The sequence below is a fragment of the Podarcis liolepis genome (assembly GCF_965112155.1).
Source record: "Podarcis liolepis genome assembly, chromosome: 9".
Lineage (NCBI taxonomy): Eukaryota > Metazoa > Chordata > Lepidosauria > Squamata > Lacertidae > Podarcis > Podarcis liolepis.
Genome location: NC_139564.1, coordinates 13,825,711 through 13,846,013, shown reverse-complemented (window position 1 = coordinate 13,846,013; position 20,303 = coordinate 13,825,711). Strand labels below are relative to the sequence as shown.

Below are 20,303 nucleotides of genomic sequence, written 5' to 3'. Positions count from 1 at the left end.
ACAGGTTACAATTACTTTTACTGTACATCTTAAATTATTGCTAGCGTCGTCTGCTGCTGCTGTTTGTTCATTTAAAACATCTTTGTCTTTCTTAAGCTGACCTCACAGTGATTATAATCATTACTTATTTCAATTGGATTTTTATGCTCAAGTTGCAAACCTAACACGCACTACTTGGGAGTAAGGTCCATTGAACACAGCTGAATTTACATCTAAGTAACATGCAGAGGTTTGTGTGCTAAACTGCTTCAGAAAACTTGTATAAGGTGTAAAGGCAGTGTGGAATTTTAAAAATTGTTCTAACCTTGTTTGTAATTATCATTCAGCTATAAAAAAATGTGCCTAATCGTGATCTTCTTTTAATGACACAACTATTGGCAAACTCTGCCATAAAAGATGCTAAAGGTCATTGTCCACGCACTGTCTGCATTCTCATCGTATAATAACTGGTTGTTAAATTAGGTGAGAGGGAAATGCTGACTCCAAAGAACTGCTATTTTTGAACCTTGGACTGGTTTGTTTTTTAAAAAAAAAAGTTCCTACAGGTTTTCTTACAGTGCCTCAGAGTCCACCACCTGTTCAATGAACCCATTGCAGAGTAAAACTGAAATAAATCATACCAGCAGCCTTGTACCCAGCAATGTTTTGGAATTCTAAGAAGTCAAGAAATAAATAAATGCAGTTTTAAGATCAGGGGGTAAAATCAGTGCCGTTTTGAAAGATTCATTCCGCCATCTTGATTCAAAATGGCACCCCAAATGTAGATGAAAACCTGCTCCTCATCTCCAGAACACCATGCAAAATTTGATTACGGTGTCTTAAGAGGTTCCCAGATGCACAGAGAATGAACAGGTTTCCAAAATATATAGCAGATTAGCACTGACATGAAGTTGACAGCACCTTTCCCATGCACATGGTTATAATAAACATATTAGCAGTGTTCACTTTCAAATTTTATGCTTCTAAAATCCCATCCACACTAGTAGGCAGTGCTTGAGGGTATATACTGTATTTGTGCCATACGTTGTCCCCTCCCCAACCATTATAAGTGAGAAAAACCTAAGGTGTGTGTTGTTATAGTAGTATTATTATTATTATTGAAATGCAGGTTGTCAACCTGCTATAGTTGCACAACATAGTAGTCAAAAATAATTTGTAACTCTTGAATGCTCCTCCTTAACCGCAAACCCAAAGTGCAATGGTTAATTCAATAACTGGTTAAAGTTCCTATTAGGTTTTTGGCTTTTAACTATTTGGGAGTGCGCATACCTCCCCCACATCTGTATACACTGAATTATCTACTACTTTTGAGGCAGGCAAGAAGGATGCTTAAAAACTGGAAAGGAAAACCTTATTCACACTGCTATATAAATTAAATTATATAAATTAAAATTGTGCCTAGATACCTTTATTTGTTTTCAGACAACAGCTCCTATCATCACTCACTGTGCTGACCACGATGGGGGGGAAGGGAACCAAAATAAATAGATAACAAAATAAAGGTGTGCGATATACATATATTCCTTAGGTTGGTTTGTTAATAAAAACCGAACAAAAACGCACGTGTGTGTGTGTGTTTCCTTATGTTTATTGTTCGTGTGTTAATAAAAGCCAAAGAAAGACACCTGCAATGATTCCTTGTTTCTTGCGTGTATCTTAATAAAAACCATATAAAGGCTGTAAAGGCTGTGCGTGTGTATACTGATTCCTTATGTACACACACACGTGTCTTTATTTGGTTTCGATCAACGGAGACAAGTATAGATCCCTTTAGATCCCTTTCTCTGTGTGCCAGTGGGCGGCCTCTTTCTCTCTAGGCGCCCGATGTCTCCGCCTCCTCCCTCGTCGGGTCTCCAGGGCCGGGCGCGGCCATTGCTCCTCTCGCAGCCGGCCTCGCTTCCTTCCCCACCGGCCTCGCCCGCCTTCCGCCGCGCGGCTGAACAGGCCCGTTGGGCGCGGATCTGGCCATGGCAGCCGCCGAGAGCACGACGGCCCTCCTCTCGGGCGCCTTCGTGGGCGCGCTGGCTTTCCACCATGTCAACAGCGGCTCCGACACTGTGCGTAAAAAGGTGCCCTTCGCCCCGTGTTGGCGAACATCCCCATCGCCATTACGCATGAAGTAGACGGGGGTGCTTTCGGGTTACCCCGAGGAAGTGCTTTCGCCCCGGCACCTCTTGTCCTTGTTTAATGGGAGCTCGGGTGCTTTATGCGTAAAAGGGAGCCAGGGCGTGTTGTTGTTGTTGTGTAGTATGTGTTTGTGCAGAGGCCAAGTGAGGGCGCATCTCCTGCCGTGGCTGCCCCTTCCCGCACCAAGTTTCACTCCTGCTTATATGTTTGTATGCATGCGTGTATATATGCACGTGTGCATTTCCCACTTTAAGACAGCGACGGAGCTGCAACGCGCGCAGACCCCCCTCTCCACCACTTACTTTGGGAAGAGTTGCCTCGCGTCTCGTGTGACTCCCAAACCCGAGTGCTTTGTGCGCGCAGCCAGCCCGGTGCCCTGCGTGGGTCTGTAACAACAGAGGGACCGTAACCCTCTCTGCGACCCCTCTTAAAAGCACGGCTTAAATTGAGCTTCCCCTCCTCCCCAGGAAGATTTCACGTCTCCATAAAATGCTGCTGTGTGTCTCCGCTTTGTCTTGGGCGTGCCTGAGATATATGTATTTCAAATTTCCCTCCTCGCAGATCTCCCGGGTCCTAGTCGTAGTCTGACACTCCATAGCCACTACTCGCTTGACACAACGTCGCCTAACCTTGCAAAACAGCTATAATGGTTGCTTCATGGTCAGGTCACCTGGAAGCATCCATAGTTAGTTTAATGTTAGAATAAGCTTCCAAATTTGCTAAAGTTTGGGACTAGTCAGTGGCAAAGGGTGTGATTTTATCTGCTTTTTGAAGGGAGACGACTCAAATACTTCCGTCCAGGCCCAGCCCTTAAATTATGCTGTTTTAAATGAGCGTTTTATATTTGACTTCTTTTAGTAATGTTTTCTTTTGAAAAATTTGTTTTGTTTTGCTAACTTTGCTGCTTTAAATATGCATTCTGTAGTTGGCCTCCTTTGTAACATTTTGTTTTGAAATCTAATATTTTAGATTCCATATAATGTATACATCCAAAGTAACAAAAATTTTACTTTCTTCAGTAATGTTTTATTCAGGATTGTTTTATTTGATGTTTTAATGTAGGTTGCAAACCGCTTTGAGATTTTTTTATTCAAAATGTAAAGTGGTTTAAAAACAACAACAACAACAATAATAATACTGATTATACAGCTCCTGTTAGTGATGCGTAACTTTGGTGTTTCTTCAATTGCAAAGGAAGGATTCCTTCTTGGGGAAGTGAAATCTGAAGCCAAGGACATCATTACTGACTCTCAGATGGATGGTGCTGAAGTTGTGTATACAATTGGTAAGTCAGCTACCAACCGATTCATTGCCTTTGGGGCGGAATGAACATTATGTGGCGCTTGTAAAATATTATTAGTGCATAAGTGTACCAGTATACAGTGGTGCCCCGCAAGACGAATGCCTCGCAAGACGGAAAACTCGCTAGACGAAAGAGTTTTCCGTTTTGGAGGTGCTTCGCAAGACGAATTTCCTATGGGCTTGCTTCGCAAGACGACAATGTCTTGCGAGTTCCTGCTGGTTTTTTTTCCCTCCCCCCCTTTTTCTAAGCCGCTAAGCCGCTTATCAGCTGATCCGATCAGCAGATAAGCCGCTAATAGCGCTAATCCGCTAATCCGTCAATGGGCTTGCTTCGCAAGACGAAAAAACCACTAGACGAAGAGAATCACAGAACGGATTCTTTTCGTCTTGCGAGGCACCACTGTATTTGAATGCGGTGATGGTACTGCTTCTGAGCTGCTGTGAAGTCATTCTGTGGGATCCCATGATGTCTAGCAGCAGGATCTATTTTATACCGCAACTGGTCCTTTCCCTCCCCTACCAGGAATAGTATTATCTCCATGTTTGTCCGGTGGCTGTGTAGTTCTTTTATTTCTATACAGCTTTTCATAATGGTCCCTCGACACTCCTATCTCTTCAGAGCAGCAGAAAGAGAACAAATGTGATCAAAGGCCTCCCCAATTTGTTTTGCATTTGTTTTTAAGGAAGAAAAATTATATAGATCTTCAAATTTACTGTAGTAGTTTGTGTGTCAGTATACGCATGAGAGAAAATACCTATGATGTGTGATTTTTGTGGATATACCCAGCTGTATACTTCTTTTTCAAGGCTCTTTAGTCACATGGACTTCTGCTTATCCACTGTTTGAAGTATATAAACGGAATGTGGGCGAGCATTTTACAAATTTTATATTGTACATTGTTCTTAATTTTTCTGACTTTTAGTTGATTTTAGCAGTACTTCATCTTAAGTTGCTTTAAGACTTTTTTTGTACAAAGCGACTAGCAGATGTAATAAATATTAAAATTATTTGAGCATCTTATAAGGTTGTGACTGAACACAGAATTCAGTTATTACTGTCAGCAGACCACATTGTGCAGTGATATGCCTACACAATCATTCAGGGGAAAGTAAGATGTCGTTTCATTTTCAGATATACAAAGTCACATTCCATGCTACCAACCCTTCAGGTAAGTGCTGTACCCTATTTCAGAAAGAAACTTGAATTCTGTTTCATACAAGGGGATAGTAAAACCCTCTCCCTTGCACGGAGCACTTCATGCGTTGGATTCAGTCAGAGCCTTGGATCATGGTAACAGAATATGCATGCCTAAGGAAACTTATTTCGGTGGGGCTTGCTCACAGATAAATGTTTTCTGTTTAAGTAAGCAAGGGAAGCATGTTTAGAGAGTTCAGGTTACAGATGCTTCAGGTTACAGACTCCGCTAACCCAGAAATATTACCTCGGGTTAAGAACTTTGCTTCAAGATGAGAACAGAAATCATGCTCCGGCTGCACAGTGGCAGCAGGAGGCCCCATTAGCTAAAGTGGTGCTTCAGGTTAAGAACAGTTTCAGGTTAAGAACGGACCTCCGGAACAAATTAAGTACTTAACCCGAGGTACCACTGTATTTTTATTTATTTATTCAGGGTATTTATTAGTTGCATGTCCTCCATAGTTCAGGGCAATGTACAACCAACAAAAATTTAAAAACAAGGATAAAAAAAAATGCAAACACCAATTTTAGCAACCAATCATTGATGTTAGGGTTGTCATGCAGCAAAAGCCAGGGTAAATAAATATGCCTTCAATTGATGTTGAACAATACATATGGAAAGTCAGTAAAGCAAACAAAGTGATTATTATTTCAGGGTAGAAGATGTTACATGATTTTCTCCATGACTTCCTTCTCTTCCAAAGGTCTAAAGGATTTGATTTCTGTATTTTTATTGAAATTATCATTATACCCTGTGTTCATTTGCTGTATGAGCAAATATGTGAGGCTTAGTAATAAAAACCAATGCCACTCTAGAAATGTCTTTGATTCAACATCTCTGTTGCCCTTGGGATTCCTCTTATCTTTTCCAGCTTTTACAACTCGGCAGGAGAATTGAACGAGCCACTGCTGAATAATATATTGTCGAGTTGCAAAAAGGTATTTTGCATTTAGAACTCACCTCTTCACAAAACAGAAATGTGTTCATAGAAATGTATGGATACCAAAGATTACTACTATATTCTTGTTTAAATGCATGCATAATATCCTACAGACTGGTTCTTATTAGACATGTACAGGCAGGTTTTACTTTTAGGTAAGTCCCAGTGAGTTCAGTGGGCTTACTCCAAGTAAGTATAAGTGTGTCTAGGATTGCAGCTTTTGACTGCTATCTCCACACACTTATTGGCAAAGAAGCTCAAATGAATACAGTGGACCATACTTTAGAGCGAACATGCAAACAGTTGATCTGCCAGTGACATGGTTTTTCAACTTTTCACATTATGGGCACATGGTTGTTGTTACAACCTGCAATCACCTTTTAGCACCAGCAATAGGGTGACTCTCAGTCATTATGCAAGAGGTATGAGAACCAGTGAAGGCAGTGAAGGTCCTGTGTGAGTGTCTGGAGGCAGTTGGAGGATGGATGGCGGCTAACAGATTGAGGTTGAAGACAGAAGTAGTTTTTGGGGGGACAGGAGATGGGTGGGTATGGAGGACTCCCAGGTCCTGATTGGGGTAACTGTGCCCCTGAAGGACCAGGGGCGCAGCCTGGGAGTCATTCTGGACTCACAGCTGTCCATGGAGGTGCAGGTCAATTGTGTGTCCAGGGCAGCTGTTTATCAACTCCATCTGGTACGCAGGCTGAGACCCTACCTGCCCGCAGACTGTCTTGCCAGAGTGGTGCATGCTCTAGTTATCTCTCGCTTGGACTACTGCAATGTGCTCTATGTGGGACTACCTTTGAAGGTGACCTGGAAACTACAACTAATCCAGAATGCGGCAGCTAGACTGGTGAGTGGGAGCGGCCGCCGAGACCATATAACACCAGTCTTGAAAGGCCTACACTGGCTCCCAGCACGTTTCCGAGCATAATTCAAAGTGTTGGTGCTGACCTTTAAAGCCCTAAACGGCCTTGGTCCAGTATACCTGAAGGAGCATCTCCACCCCCATTGTTCTGCCTGGACACTGAGGTCCAGTGCCAAGGGCCTTCTGGCGGTTCCCTCTCTGCGAGAAGTGAGGTTACAGGGAACCAGACAGAGGGCCTTCTCGGTAGTGGCGCCCACCCTGTGGAACGCCCTCCCACCAGATGTCAAAGAGAAAAATAACTACCAAACTTTTAGAAGACATCTGAAGGCAGCCCTGTTTAGGGAAGCTTTTAATGTTTAATAGGTTATTATATTTTAGTGTTTTGTTGGAAGCCGCCCAGAGTGGCTGGGGGAACCCCAGCCAGATGGGCAGGGTATAAATAAGTTGTTGTTGTTGTTGTTGTTGTTTAAAGAAGCTATATCTAATTTTCAGATTGCCATTTCTCTTCCAGACTGTGGTGGGCTGGTACAAACTCAGGCGTAATACTGACCAGACAATGACGTTCAGAGAGCGACTCCTTCATAAGCATTTACAGTCACACTTGTCAAATCAGGGCCTTGTTTTTCTGTTACTGACTTTCAGCCCAACGTCTTCAAATTTATCCACTTACAAACTTGAATATGCCTTACATAAACCACAAGAAGGGTAAGTATATTCATTACCCTTTAGTGCACTTCTGTAACTCAGTGAAATATAGCTAATCACTTTCTTGGGTTAATCCCTTTTCCTTTGAAATTTGGAGGAAATCTTGCAATGGAAATGCTTTCTTTCTGTTGAAATTTCACTTTCTTACTCTTAATATCATTGGCTGCAACCTTACACGTAGTCAGACTTGTGATAGCTCTACAGAAATGTGCAGGGGAGACCCAACATCACATTAGCGCAAAAAGCTTGAGAGCTGATGTGGTGCAAGTGATAGCAAACTGTAACGAAGCATAGTACCGTATTTACTTGAATCTAATGCACACCTTTTTTGGCCAAATCACATTGCGAAAATTAAGGTGTGAATTAGATTCAATGGCGCATAGCGTCTAGTTAATACGGTAATAGCAGTTGCACTAGGCATTGCACTAGGCAATCTTTGTAAGTTCCAAGACAACCACGGGATTAGTTTGTGTCTGAGCAGTGTTCAATCTTAAAATATTAAAAGCATATTTCTGAGCAAGTTTACTCAGAAGTAAGTTCCTCTGAGCTCAGTAGTCTTAACTCGCAGGTAAAAATGTATAAGATTTTTTTGTAAAGCTGCAAACCTGGGAGTAAACCCCATTGAACTTAGTGGCATGCACAAAGCAATCCTATACAACTCTTCCCAAAAGTAAGTTGTCTTAAGAATTAATAATGGAATGGCACTATTTTGTGCACTCAGTAAACCTTCCCATTGTAGTTACATTACATTATTCTATTTATCCTTTTCTAAAGTCCTTTTCAGAAAGTTCCTCTTGTTATTGCCAATTTGAGAATGGCAGAAGAGCACGGATACCATACCGCGTCTGGTTCTTGTATTTCTTCCGGCTATTGTAGAGCAGTTGCAAAACACAGGTATGAAAAGGACATTTTGATTTTTTGCATTGCGTTTTTGGTGACTCCAAATGATTGCCAGCTAGCAGCATAGATGTGTGTATATAAATATATTTGTGTGTATATATATATTTGTGTGTGTGTGTATATATATATGCACACATACATACACACACAAATACTTCTTCTTCTTCTTTGGCGATCACTCGTAGCTGAGTAGGATTGTCTTCCATAAACATGGTTTTAACAATGAGTCCGTGACTGTGGAGGCCAGTTCTGGATCCACACCTCCTTCCACAGTGGGGACATTGGTTTCCGGGCAGGAGTTGATCACTGTGTGGATTTGCCAAGCATGCCTTCCTCTTGGCACGTTTCTCCACTGTACCCTGAGTTTGAATGTCTTCAAAGCCCATGACACCTTTGGTAAAGGCTGTTCTCCAATTGGAGTGCTCACAGGCCAGTGTTTCCCAGTTGTCAGTGTTTATACTACATTTTTTTAGATTTGCCTTGAGACAGTCTTTAAACCTCTTTTGTTGACCACCAGCATTACCCTTTCCATTTTTAAGTTCCTACAAGTGGGGAAATGCTAGTGTGTCTGCATCTCCCCTAATAGGAGTGCTCCCGTTCCAGCTATGGCCTCTTCCTGGATATTGCAAATTGGCCCAGTATGCATGTAAAATCAAGCTAAACCATAGCTAAGCCTGAGTGCACAGGTAATCAAAGCAGAAATAGTGGCCACTTTGCTCCTTCAGTCCTCATGGTGCTGTGCTACCTGCAGCAAAGCCATTGTTTGGCATAGTGTTGTATTTAAACCTCAGCCTTGTGTTCTGTCTCCCTCCGACAAACACTGGACAGTAAGCCAAGAACAAACCTTGGCTATCGCTTGCAGCTTGTCAAGTGAGACAAACCACAAACCCAGATTCAGGCAGGAGCAAAGTGCTTGCAATTTCTGCTGCAAGTACTTGTGAGCTTGTGCATTTATGCTTAGTGCCATATGTGGACCAGACCACAATGAGGGCCAAGCAATTAACCTTCCTCCTTCAGCTTTCCATTTTTCTCTTTCACCTGACACTCAGTATTCTGGGCCTGCTTGTATCTTACGAGCATGCTCAGGCCTCATTGGACTTTTGTTTTAAGTGCTGCTCCTCTTTCAGCGGTGTTAAAAAGTTTTGTTTTGTTTTAATTCTGCAAACCTCAGGATTCTCCCCTCTTGTTTCTCAGTGGCTCAATTTCACTGTTGGGATAAGTAATTTTTAAAAAGAGGGGTGGATGGTAGGCTTCAGCCTAGAAAGCTGGACTGTCTGATGTTTACTAAGGAAAAACATGTACTTGCATTATTTTAAGAACTCCACTCACTACATTGGAGCTTGACTTTTAACTTGCTATAAACAAACTTGTCTTATTTTAACCAGCAATTCCATCAGCGAGCATTGTCTCCTAAATGCCCTAGTGCTTGAGATTTCCTTATTCCTATAGGTTTTCATGTCAGCTAAGGGACGCGGGTAGTGCTGTGGTCTAAACCACTGAGCCTCTTGGGCTTGCCGATCTGAAGGTCGGTGGTTCAAATCCCTGCGACAGGGTGAGCTCCCGTTGCTCTGTCCCAGCTCCTGCCAACCTAGCAGTTCAAAAGCACACCAGTGCAAGTAGATAAATAGGTTCCTCTGTGGCAGGAAGGTAAACGGCGTTTCCGTGCGCTGCTCTGATTTTGCCAGATGCGGCTTAGTCATGCTGGTCACATGACCCAGAAAAACTGTCTGCGGACAAACGCCGGCTCCCTTGGCCTGTAAAGTGAGATGAGCGCCGCAACCTCAGAGTCGTCTGCGACTGGACTTAACTGTCAGGGGTCCTTTACCTTTTTTTGAAGGTTGTGTTCAGTTGTCGATGCCAAAATTTAGAGATTTCAAAATCCACTTTGCATAAAATGGCAGATGGAAATAGTACATTCTAGATTTTCTTTTTTGTATCAAAAGGTCAGAATTTTTTAATGAAGATGGGTCTCTAAAAGAGGTTCTGAAGACTGCTGAAATGTCTGCCACCTTGCAGGAGGAAATGGAGGTAAGTTACATGCTTTTGGAAAACTTCTCACGCACCTTTTAACCAGTAACACAAAGTTTGAAATAAGTGTTTGGCAACACAATCTATATGAAGAAATGTTGACGCAAAATGTCCTGAAGCTGGAAATTAGGGAAAAGTAAACCCCATTAACTTGTGCACCAGGCAGATATAATATTATTGTGTATCCTAGAAATAACCATAGGTAGGGAAATGAGTGACATGTGCAGAATTACACTTATTTAAGCTGTATTCCAGAAAAACCTGTTGTTCTGGGGTCACCTGAAAGCTTAATCACACAACTTTTATTCAGGAAGTTAAGTGTTCGGTGACAGCATTATCTAGTCTCCAACAGCACACATAGAGAGTGCCTCAGTTTTATAAGAATAGCTCTGCTGCATCAGGCCAGTGGCCCATTTAGTCCAGTATCCTGTTCTCACAGTGGCCAACCAGTCGCCTGTGGGAAACCAGTAAGCAGAACATGAGTGCAAGAGCAACTCTCTCCCTTTCTGTGATTTCCAGCAGCTGGTATTCAGAAGCCTTGCTACTTCCAACTGTGGAGGTAGAGGATAGCCATCATCAGTTAGCTGTTAAACGTTTTGATTAAGCTATTTTATGAATTATTTGTATACGGATAAGATGACAATTCATTCCACAAGGTGTCCCATATTTTCCCTCTCTCCTAGAATATAGGCAGTAAAGTAGCAGATAGTGAAAGATCAGTAGAGAATCTGCTAGCAGAGGTAGATCAACTGAGACAAGAAGTACGAAGGAAAAAAGAACAGATGCAAACTGCAGGTAACGTAAAACACCTAACTTTCTGTTCCATCTCATTAAACTGACAGGGTACGCAATCTTCCAGAGCTGAAATAGGAACCCTCATTCCCCTTTAAGTGAAAGCTCCATAGAAATGTAGGAGACAGAAGAGTAAGAGTTACAGGTTCCTACTTCAATACCTGTCCTAGGATCTTAAATTCAATCTCCTGGTTCCAATTCGAAAGCAGGGGTGCGTTTATGAATTGTCACTGGATTCCCTTTACATTTGGCATCTTCAGTTTACTTGTCAGCCTTTGCTCCTGTGAAAAGAGCTTACACACTTAATCAAGTGGTAAACCAGGCACTGCTCAGAATTCTACAATAGGAATCAAGAGCATAGATCAGGAATAGGCTACGCAGTGCCCTACTGCTGTTATTGGACTTCAGCTTTCACCACCCTGACCCCTGGCCATGCTGACAGGGGTCGGTAATGGTTAGGAATACAACAGCCAATTGGATGACACCAGGCTGGCTACCTCTGATATAGATATATAGATATATAAACGGCCTCGGCCCAGTATACCTGAAGGAGCATCTCCACCCCAATCATTCTGCCCAGACGCTGAGGTCCAGCGCCGAGGGCCTTCTGGCGGTTCCCTCATTGCGAGAAGCAAAGCTATAGGGAACCAGGCAGAGGCCCTTCTCGGTAGTGGCGCCCTCCCATCAGATGTCAAAGAGAACAACAACTACCTGACATTTAGAATATATCTGAAGGCAGCCCTGTTCAGGGAAGTTTTTAATGTATTTTTAATTGTTGTTGGAAGCTGTCCAGAGTGGCTGGGGAAACCTAGCTAGATGGGTGTGGTACAAATAATAAATTATTATTATTATTGATACTTACTTGTCTAGAAATGACCCTGATGTTGCAAAAGGCATGTTAAGCAAATAGTTCAGATATTTAGAATGTATGAGCTGCTGTTTCACATATGCTATGGTTGGATGTTTTATTAAGCTGTAGTTTCGCACAATATGAAAAGGCTTCAGCAAGTCTCAGGCCCCATGCTTTTGCCTTTCCTTAACCATAGTTTGTCACATCATCCAAATCAAGGGACTTGAGGCTTGCCAAAGTCTTAGGACTGCTCATTAAATAGTTACCAGTCAAGCAGCTGCTGTTCTATGCACTTGGAGGTCTTGTAGGCTGCTGTAGCTGTTATATCAAAAGAAAATACCTTCTGTCTGTTTCAGAAGTTACCCAAACGAAGAAAAGTCACCCAGATGAATCGAAAGAAAATATCTTCCTCTGTCAGGCTTTGCAAAACTTTTTCCCAAATTCTGGACTGCAGTCAAGCAGTGTTACTTTAAAAGGAAGACAGATTTCTAAGCATTGCTGCAACATTGACCACAACACAAAAATAATGGACTGGCTGACCTTAATGTTCAAAGAAAATAGTTTCCCTGAAGCTGAGACAAGGCAGGTAATTAAGCGAAAGGCTACTGTAACTACAAGTGGACCAAAGCCATTCAAAAGGCTACGATCTTTCAAACTTCGTCGAAATCTATTTCGGGAGGACGAAAAGAACAGTGACCAAGAAACAAACATTCCAACCAGTGACACTGAACCTGATGAGGATGTTACAAAAGAGCCTGAAGAACGCAGAGTATCTCCAAGTTTTTAATCCCTTTCAGTACAGATAAAGGATTTCTTTCCCCCCAGAAATTGTTGCCTATGTAACTGTCCATTTGTTCATGGTCTCTGAGAGGGGAAGTCTTGTTTATGAAAACTCACCCATCAAAAATTAAACCAGCATTAATCCCCACAATTTGGGGGGAAACAAAATAGTCTAGTTTCTTCCTCAGTAGATTTTGTATTCCTTATTTTCCACAGGGATTATCCCTGGTGGAAGACTTCAGCATAAAATGTACTGTACTGATAGTACCATGTTTGGACTAAGAATGCAACAATATTTCTTGGCTTTTATCCTGTTGTTCCTCTTTGATCCAGTGGAGGCTTCTCTTGAGGGAAAAGAGAGGTGATTTTCACTAGTTCCTCCCCTCTTCAAGTTCTCATGCTGCCTCCCATGTACCATATTTTTCGCTCTATAAGACGCACCAGACCACAAGACGCACCTAGTTTTTGGAGGAGGAAAACAAGAAAAAAAAATCTGAATCCCAGAAGCCAGAACAGCAAGAGGGATCGCTGCGCAGTGAAAGCAGCAATCCCTCTTGCTGTTCTGGCTTCTGGGACAGCTGCGCAGCCTGCATTCGCTCCATAAAACGCACACACATTTCCCCTTACTTTTTAGGAGGGAAAAAGTGAGTCTTACAGAGCAAAAAATACGGTAATTCCAAAGGGTCCACCAACCCTCTGGAGCAGAAGGGGGTGGTGCACAGGTCTGCAGAGGAAAGCAGGGGGAAATCACCACCACCACTGGATCAGAGTCTTCTGTCAGCAGTAGGATACAAAATGGTTATAACCGATTAAGTAACATGCTGTGCTTGAAAGCGAAGCGGCTGAATTGAAGGCTAAACATGGTTTCGTGTCAGCCTAGAGAGAAATGGGCAAGACCTTAATACAAATATTTCATTCATGATACTGCCTTTGATTGTGTTCCACTAATCCATTTTCCACACGGAGCAATATAGTACATAGTAATATAGCACACAGATGCGCCAAGCCTACACCTACCTAGGGATAAGCCCCATTAGACATAGACACTTGCTTCCAAGTAGGTATCTTTATTGTTAGGCATGACAGCATGTGTTTCCTTCTTTATAAAGTTTTTACTTCATTTTATGACAGCATGTTTTCCATCTTGCATACAAAATGACAGCCATTTGAAGAATGACATGATTATTAGCACAGAGGAGAAGCATTCTGCCATTCACATGGCAATCCTGTGTACTCTGTATACAGCAGAATTAACAGGATCGTATCTGACGTGCTAGTGGTTTGCTTATTAAGGATGTACCAGGAATGACTACAAATCAGTTACAAAATCAGTTTTATTAAGTACAGTTAACATAATTCATTCTGGATATTTGATACTACATACTTTAGGGTCGCTGAGGAATGTTGGGTCCTTATATGTAACCGACATAAATCCTGCAACATAATAAATTCAGAAGCTTTAGAAACAAAGCAATTTGCAAAACATCTAAGTACCTCCATATTTTAAAAAGATGCTCACCCAGTTGTCGGGCTCTTTTAATATTTTTTGCAACCTCTTGCTGCTTCTTCATACATAAGCCTGTAAAATCAAAAAATCCTAAAAAGCCACTTCATTTGAAAACATCAAAAGATCAATTCCTTTATCAATGCAGATTAAACCTATTAAGGGGCCTTTAAAAATATAAGCACTCAAGACTGGTCTCGATTTAAGTTTTAGAAACCAAATTCAATATAATTCAGAATGATGCACAGGTCAAAGGTGGCTGGCTATTTAAATAGCCTTAAAATTAATTAGTGAAGCATTTACCTTAAATCTAATACTGCTAAATCTTTCACATACCTGTTATATGCCTTCCAAAAATGTGACCAGAGTATGGCGAAATAAACTGTGATAAAAGCTGTTGAAGGAGGAAAAAAATTAACAAATATTAAGCAACATTTTGATTTCTTCTTTTTTTTTTTTAACATATTGGTAGCAAATCTCCACAGTTCATTTAAACATACTAATCATGCAGTATTTAAAGAAAATTAAGTACTGAAATTTCACAAGCAGAAAACAATTTAAAATGTAGTTTCTGTTTTGTATGGCCAGTCAGTCTGCAAAGTGGAAATCCAAAGGAAGACCAGAGGATTGGTAGGATAAACCAAAGTAGAGGCCCCTTGCACTTCAGACTGGGTGAGGCTTAACACTGTACCACAGGTATAGAAACTATTTTGTATGCAAGAGAAGAAGCACATGAGCCCACAAGATAATCCTGAAATAGCCGTGGTTAAGAGATCCAGCAATGTTATATACTTTATTCCAAATGCAATCCTGTTTCTATGCTTGCTTTACTTGGCTTTACACCTCCTACTCTTGGTTATTAGGTGTAGAATTATTGTACTTGCAAGGTGACACCCTATCAACCACATGTGCTGCGCAAGCACAGTATTCTGCATTCCTGCAATTATCCTGCCTCCGCACCTTTAAGTCATAATAACCATGGGGATTTGGCATATGTCCAAGGCATACTTTGGATTTCCAACATGCAACTGATCTTGTTATATTTTCTTTGCACGTATTCCTGAGTGTATTCTAAAAGAGTGAATTTTAATTTTACATATTTAGTGCCAGCGGCATTCACTCCTAGGTGAACGGAGCCGCATGAAAGGAACAGAAATGTTGCAAAAGTACCGCCCTGAAGCAGTGTTCTTGTAACACGTAGGAGTGTAGACAAGTGAACTAGCATGATCTCCGATAAGCATAGGCCGGATTTTGCTTAGCTTTCTTTAGTACACCTTGACAACAAACACAAATACAGAGGAATTTACCTGTACATTTTTGTAGTCAACAGCTACCCCACACAAGACACACTTTTTAGGGGGTTCCTTATAGGGATTGTCCATTGGCACAGGCTGAAACAGAAATAGTTTTAGCAGAAGTGTCTTTCTACTTTCTTTTAGTACTGACTGCTTAAGTCAGCCTTTCTCAGCCTGTGGGTCCCCAGATGTTGAACTACAACTCCCATCACCACTAGCTAGAAAGGACAGAGCTCAGGGATGATGGGAGTTGTAGTCCAACAACATCTGGGGACCCACAGGTTGAGAACTGCTGGCTTAAGTGCTGAAGCAGACATGATACTATCATACAGGACAAGTGTCTTGCAACATGTTACACAAAAATCAGCCCTAGGTCAGACTCTAGCATAGATATATGGTACATGTCTATTTGGTTGACCCACCAAATGGGGCTTCTAGTTAGAACTGTTTTATAGAATAGACTAAAAAAAGCAAAAGGCTGCTTCTGGGCGGTTTTTTAACTTATCTTAAAATTGCCACATAGTTCTTATATTAAACTTTAAATGTAAGAACAGAATCCATCATTGATCAATCTTCTTGATTGTCTCCCCTCGTATATATGTACTCAGCCCATCTCAATCCCTTGTGTACCATCCTCGTACAGGAAAGGCGGGGTAGGAATTTTAACCATATTTCTGGCGCTTTGGTTTACAAGCATTGGCTAGTGTAATTTATACCAGGCTGTGGTCAAACATTTAATATCAGGCAGGCACCTTCACAGTATTCTTTTTTGGCACCTACTGAAAACATTTGGACAAGCCTACCCAGATGTTTAGAAAGTTTGTGTGAGTTTTGATTTGTTTTAGTCTATTATATTGTGGTTTTAACCTGTATGTTTTTAATTATGGTTGTAGTTTTTTTATTGTTTCTTCCTTTTTGTAAAACACTTTGAGGTTTTTTTCTACAATTAAGCAGCATATAATATTTTATGAAATAAATGAATAAATAAAATAGGCTGAGAGGCAGTGATTGGCCTAAGATCACCTGGGGAGATTCATAAGAAGGACCTTGTGGATCAGACCAAGAGACCACCTAGGCCAGCAGCCTGTTGTTAACCTGATGCCTAAGCCACTTGCAGAACCTGAGCGAGACAGCAGTCTCCCCACCTGTCAATCCCAGAGACAAGCATTCAGAGGCATACTGCCACCAACAGGGGAGGCAGAACATAGCTGTTGTGGCTAGCTACCACTGACAGCCTTGGCCATTCTTCCTTGGTAATTTTGGCACCATTTTCCAACTTGACACAAAGTTTCTTTTAATTATTTGCCAAACAAGTTCTGTATTTCATGCGTCACAGTTTTCAGAGTAAATAAATTAAGATTGTTGTAAACACTGTAATTTTGAAACACTCATTTTTACTTCAGCTACCTTCGAACAAGGTGTCTTCTATGTTTATAGTTTACAGTTGATAATGAGCCTTAAATAAAGTAGAAATACCTGATTACGCTCTTATATATTTTATACTGACTCCTGTGCAGTTTCACAGCAAAAAGTGCAGTTGCAATACAATTATTTTCTTTAATAATAATACCTTTATTGTCATTGTACAACCTGTGTAAACCACTATCACCCTATGTTTTGAGTTTGAAAACTTTCACAAATATGTAGGCTGATTAGAATGTTAATTGTAACACACATTTCTTACCATATCTGCATTACTGGACAACTGTTCACTATATGAACTACACTCCCGTCTCCATGATGCAACTGGAAAAGACATATGTAACAAAGCACACTCACAACATGTTTTTAAGTATTCACAAGAAATTTAAAGCTAGCAAAGAATTAATGTTAAAGCACCCAAAACCCATCTCCCCTTTTTAATACTTTTGTGGAGATTTATCATAACCCAATAGATATGCATTGATATACCAGCAATGGTTCCCCACCCCCCAGCAAAAATGCTGATGTTAGCACAGGTTTTGTGTTTATATTTAAAATACCTAGCGACCATACATGAGAAAGAGTCCCATGCAGGCAGCTGTATGGAAATCCATGCAGAGGAATGAGCAGGCTGGCAGAGGAGGGACAGATCATTCTCTCTCCTCTTTCAGCCCCCTTAGTTTCATGCTAGCCTCAAGAGGAAGCAAATTCCCTTCCTCCACAGCAAGCACAGAAGCCAAGTGGGCTGAAGGAGGTGCAAAGTAGTGTTCCTACTGAATTCAGTGAGCCCAGGTAGATGACATTAGAGTTGCAGCCTAAGAAGCTGCATTTCCATGTTTGCTGCAGAGAAGAGGCTTCCTGTCCTCTGCGCCAGCAAACGTGAAAACAACAATAATGCAAACTAGTAGTTTTTGTTGGCTTATTTACAAGTCTGCATTAGAAGGAACCACACAAAGAATACATAGCCTGTAAAAACAATTATACACCTGGTACAGTGGTACCTCTAGATGCAAACGGGATCTGTTCCGGAGCCCCATTCGCATCTAGAAGCAAACGTAACCAGCAACGGCATGTCTGCGCGTACATGCACACGTCGCTTTTCGCCGCTTCTGCGCATGACGTCATTTTTAAGCGTCTGCGCATACGCAAGCAGTGAAACCCGGAAGTAACACGCTCCGTCACTTCCAGGTTACCATGGAGCACAACTCGAACGCGCTCATCCCGAAGCACATTCAACCAGAGGTATGACTGTACATGATCTCCAATATCATTCAGCAAGCAGTACTATACTATTGATTTTAACTAACTTTAGAAAGAGAGTGCACACAAGCTAAGGAAAGCTCCCAATTACCAGCTTTGGCATTCCACGAGACACAGTTGGATGCAAAGGTGATCAAACGGGGGAAATCCCTCAGCGTAGATTTTCTACGTAACTGCATTCACTGCTAAAATGGGTGTGTAACAATGCACACCAAGTAAATAAAAAGATGGAAAGAGCCCAGCATGCAGTGCATAGGCCACAGCCTGTGCGGATGGTATCTACTAGGGATCAGCACAAGTCAATGTCATCAACCCATTATTGTGACAAAGGCTCTCTCTAAAGGCTTTTGTAAGGTCCAACACAGTGGTGCCTCGCAAGACGAAAATAATTCGTTCCGCGAGACTTTTCGTCTGGTGATGTTTTTTGTCTTGCGAAGCACGGTCCGTTGCAACTGCGCCTCTTCAAGCGGCTTTTTAAAAAAAGCGCAAGACGTTTTCGTCTTGCAAAGCAAGCCCATAGGGAAATTCATCTAGCGAAGCAACACAAAACCGAAAAACCTTTTCGTTTAGTGAGTTTTTCGTCTTGCGAGGCATTCGTCTTGCGGGGCACCACTGTATTCCAGACCAAGCCAAATCCAAAGTGCAGATTCTAGTGAAATCAGCCTCAGTTCCACTAGGTTCAGAACTCTGAAATACAACACTGATGAGCATTATGAAAAAGCTGAGCCACTTCAGCCCTTGAGCCAATGCATGCATATATAAGTCTGGACATCTGGCTTCACAATGGGGTTATGTAGACCCTTGGACATCTACAAATAGTGCCGTAATGAACAGAATTACAGAGTTAATATATAATGTGGTTCAGGGTTTGCTTGAGGAGCTGCTCTTCCTAAATATATCTTTAAATCATAAGGGATTTAAGCCTAGCTCAAGCTACTTACACCCATGCTATTCTGAAGACAGATGAAGCAGTTATTGTAACACTTCAAAACTGTGCCAACTTATTGACGACAATCAGGACTTACTCCCTAGCAATAAACATACATAGGTTTTGTGCTGCACGCTACTACGTTGCAATGCATAGAAAAACGGCGCCCATATGTTTTGTTTATTCAAGCTTAAAGCTCTAAGGTGTTCCTATTATCCACCCCCCAGCCTGCACAAGGCAGGCCAGTGCCGAATGGCTAAACAAGGTACAGCTTAGGGCCCCACTCTCTTGGGGGCCCGCAAAAATTTTAAAGGAAAAAGAACCAGATGTACATTTCCAAAATATAAGTTAAAAAACAAATAAAATAAAACCTACATACAGCAACAGTGTTTTATGTTATGTAGGCTCCAATGATGTAATTAATGGGCCCTGCCTGCTAGCCTGCTCCCTAAAATATCACTGGTTTGCTCACTTATATATAGGGTGCCTACATTCTGCATAGGGATGCAGGTGGCGCTGTGGGTTAAACCACAGAGCCTAGGACTTGCCGATCAGAAGATCGGTGGTTTGAATCCCTGCGACGGGGTAAGCTCCCGTTGCTCGGTCCCTGCTCCTGCCAACCTAGCAGTTCGAAAGCATGTCAAAGTGCAAGTAGATAAATAGGTACCACTCCGACGGGAAGGTAAACAGCGTTTCTGTGCGCTGCTCTGGTTCGCCAGAAGCAGCTTAGTCATGCTGGCCACATGACCCGGAAGCTGTACACCGGCTCCCTCGGCCAATAAAGCGAGATGAGCGCCACAACCCCAGAGTCGGTCACAACCGGACCTAATGGTCAGGGGTCCCTTTACCTTTACCTTGCATTCTGCATGGACTGGTTGCAAAGCAACATGTGTAAATGGTTTTAGATACCTATTAGGTCCATAAATTACCGTATAGCATATATTCAACACAAAAAACAGTGACAAATTGTTGTTGACAAAGGACAGCTGAACATATAAAGGGCCCCATTACCTTCAGTAGCTTAGGGCCTCATCAAACCTAAATCCACGCCTTAGCGAAAGAAGCAAGCTCCCTCCCTGGTTGGGGCAGGACCTTCCATCTCTTACCTGCACCAGAGGAAACAGCGCCCTTCCTTACGCCAGCGAAGAGGCAGAAAACTCGCCCTGAGTCCTTGGCTGCCATCGCCAAGGCAGCCATGTTTTCCGCCTCCCAAGCTTCCGCTGTGGAAAACACAGAGAGCAGCACCTAAATCCTTCCCTCTCGGTACATTTCCTGTCCCCTGACACGTTTTAGGGCTCGCGCACGCGCCGCGCCGGGAAGAAGCCGCAAGGGCGCCCAGTTCGAACTGTCAACAAAACACGGAGTCCAATCGCCGCACGGCGTTCGCCCCTTGCCCCGCCCCTCTC

General features: G+C 42.2%; 2 protein-coding genes across 4 annotated transcripts; one reads left to right on the top strand and one right to left on the bottom strand.

Moving 5' to 3' along the window:
* The first annotated feature begins 1,845 nt into the window (after positions 1-1,845).
* Positions 1,846-12,536, top strand: ABRAXAS1 (abraxas 1, BRCA1 A complex subunit). Of its 3 annotated transcripts, none has more exons than XM_083458916.1 (9): positions 1,846-2,057; positions 3,326-3,412; positions 4,562-4,598; positions 5,497-5,563; positions 6,945-7,138; positions 7,913-8,032; positions 9,982-10,066; positions 10,750-10,861; positions 12,065-12,536. In XM_083458916.1, exons 2-9 carry the CDS (start codon positions 3,382-3,384, stop codon positions 12,493-12,495), a joined length of 1,077 nt encoding a protein of 358 aa, XP_083315042.1. In that variant the 5' UTR covers positions 1,846-2,057; positions 3,326-3,381; the 3' UTR covers positions 12,496-12,536. The 3 variants fall into 3 exon arrangements, with proteins under 3 accessions (XP_083315042.1, XP_083315041.1, XP_083315040.1); XM_083458915.1 differs by having other exon boundaries at positions 1,862-2,057; positions 3,322-3,412; XM_083458914.1 differs by having other exon boundaries at positions 1,922-2,069; positions 3,322-3,412.
* Positions 12,537-13,804: 1,268 nt separating this feature from the next.
* On the bottom strand, positions 13,805-20,161 carry MRPS18C (mitochondrial ribosomal protein S18C). Its single transcript, XM_083459135.1, has 6 exons — positions 20,004-20,161; positions 16,972-17,033; positions 15,300-15,383; positions 14,329-14,386; positions 14,008-14,067; positions 13,805-13,922 (listed from the first exon to the last, which is right to left on the bottom strand). Exons 1-6 carry the CDS (start codon positions 20,092-20,094, stop codon positions 13,846-13,848), a joined length of 432 nt encoding a protein of 143 aa, XP_083315261.1. The 5' UTR covers positions 20,095-20,161; the 3' UTR covers positions 13,805-13,845.
* Positions 20,162-20,303: the final 142 nt, after the last annotated feature.

Bases quoted from the DNA above. Each gene is read 5' to 3' on its own strand.
- ABRAXAS1 (XM_083458914.1), top strand. From the start codon at position 1,968: ATGGCAGCCGCCGAGAGCACGACGGCCCTCCTCTCGGGCGCCTTCGTG. The intron at 4,599-5,496 runs GTAAGTGCTGTA...TATCTTTTCCAG, and splicing joins CCATGCTACCAACCCTTCAG to CTTTTACAACTCGGCAGGAG. The intron at 7,139-7,912 runs GTAAGTATATTC...CCTTTTCTAAAG, and splicing joins TTACATAAACCACAAGAAGG to TCCTTTTCAGAAAGTTCCTC.
- MRPS18C (XM_083459135.1), bottom strand. From the start codon at position 20,094: ATGGCTGCCTTGGCGATGGCAGCCAAGGACTCAGGGCGAGTTTTCTGC. The intron at 17,034-20,003 runs GTAAGAGATGGA...TGTCTTTTCCAG, and splicing joins CGCTGTTTCCTCTGGTGCAG to TTGCATCATGGAGACGGGAG. The intron at 14,387-15,299 runs GTAAATTCCTCT...CTCCTTCAACAG, and splicing joins TTGACTACAAAAATGTACAG to CTTTTATCACAGTTTATTTC.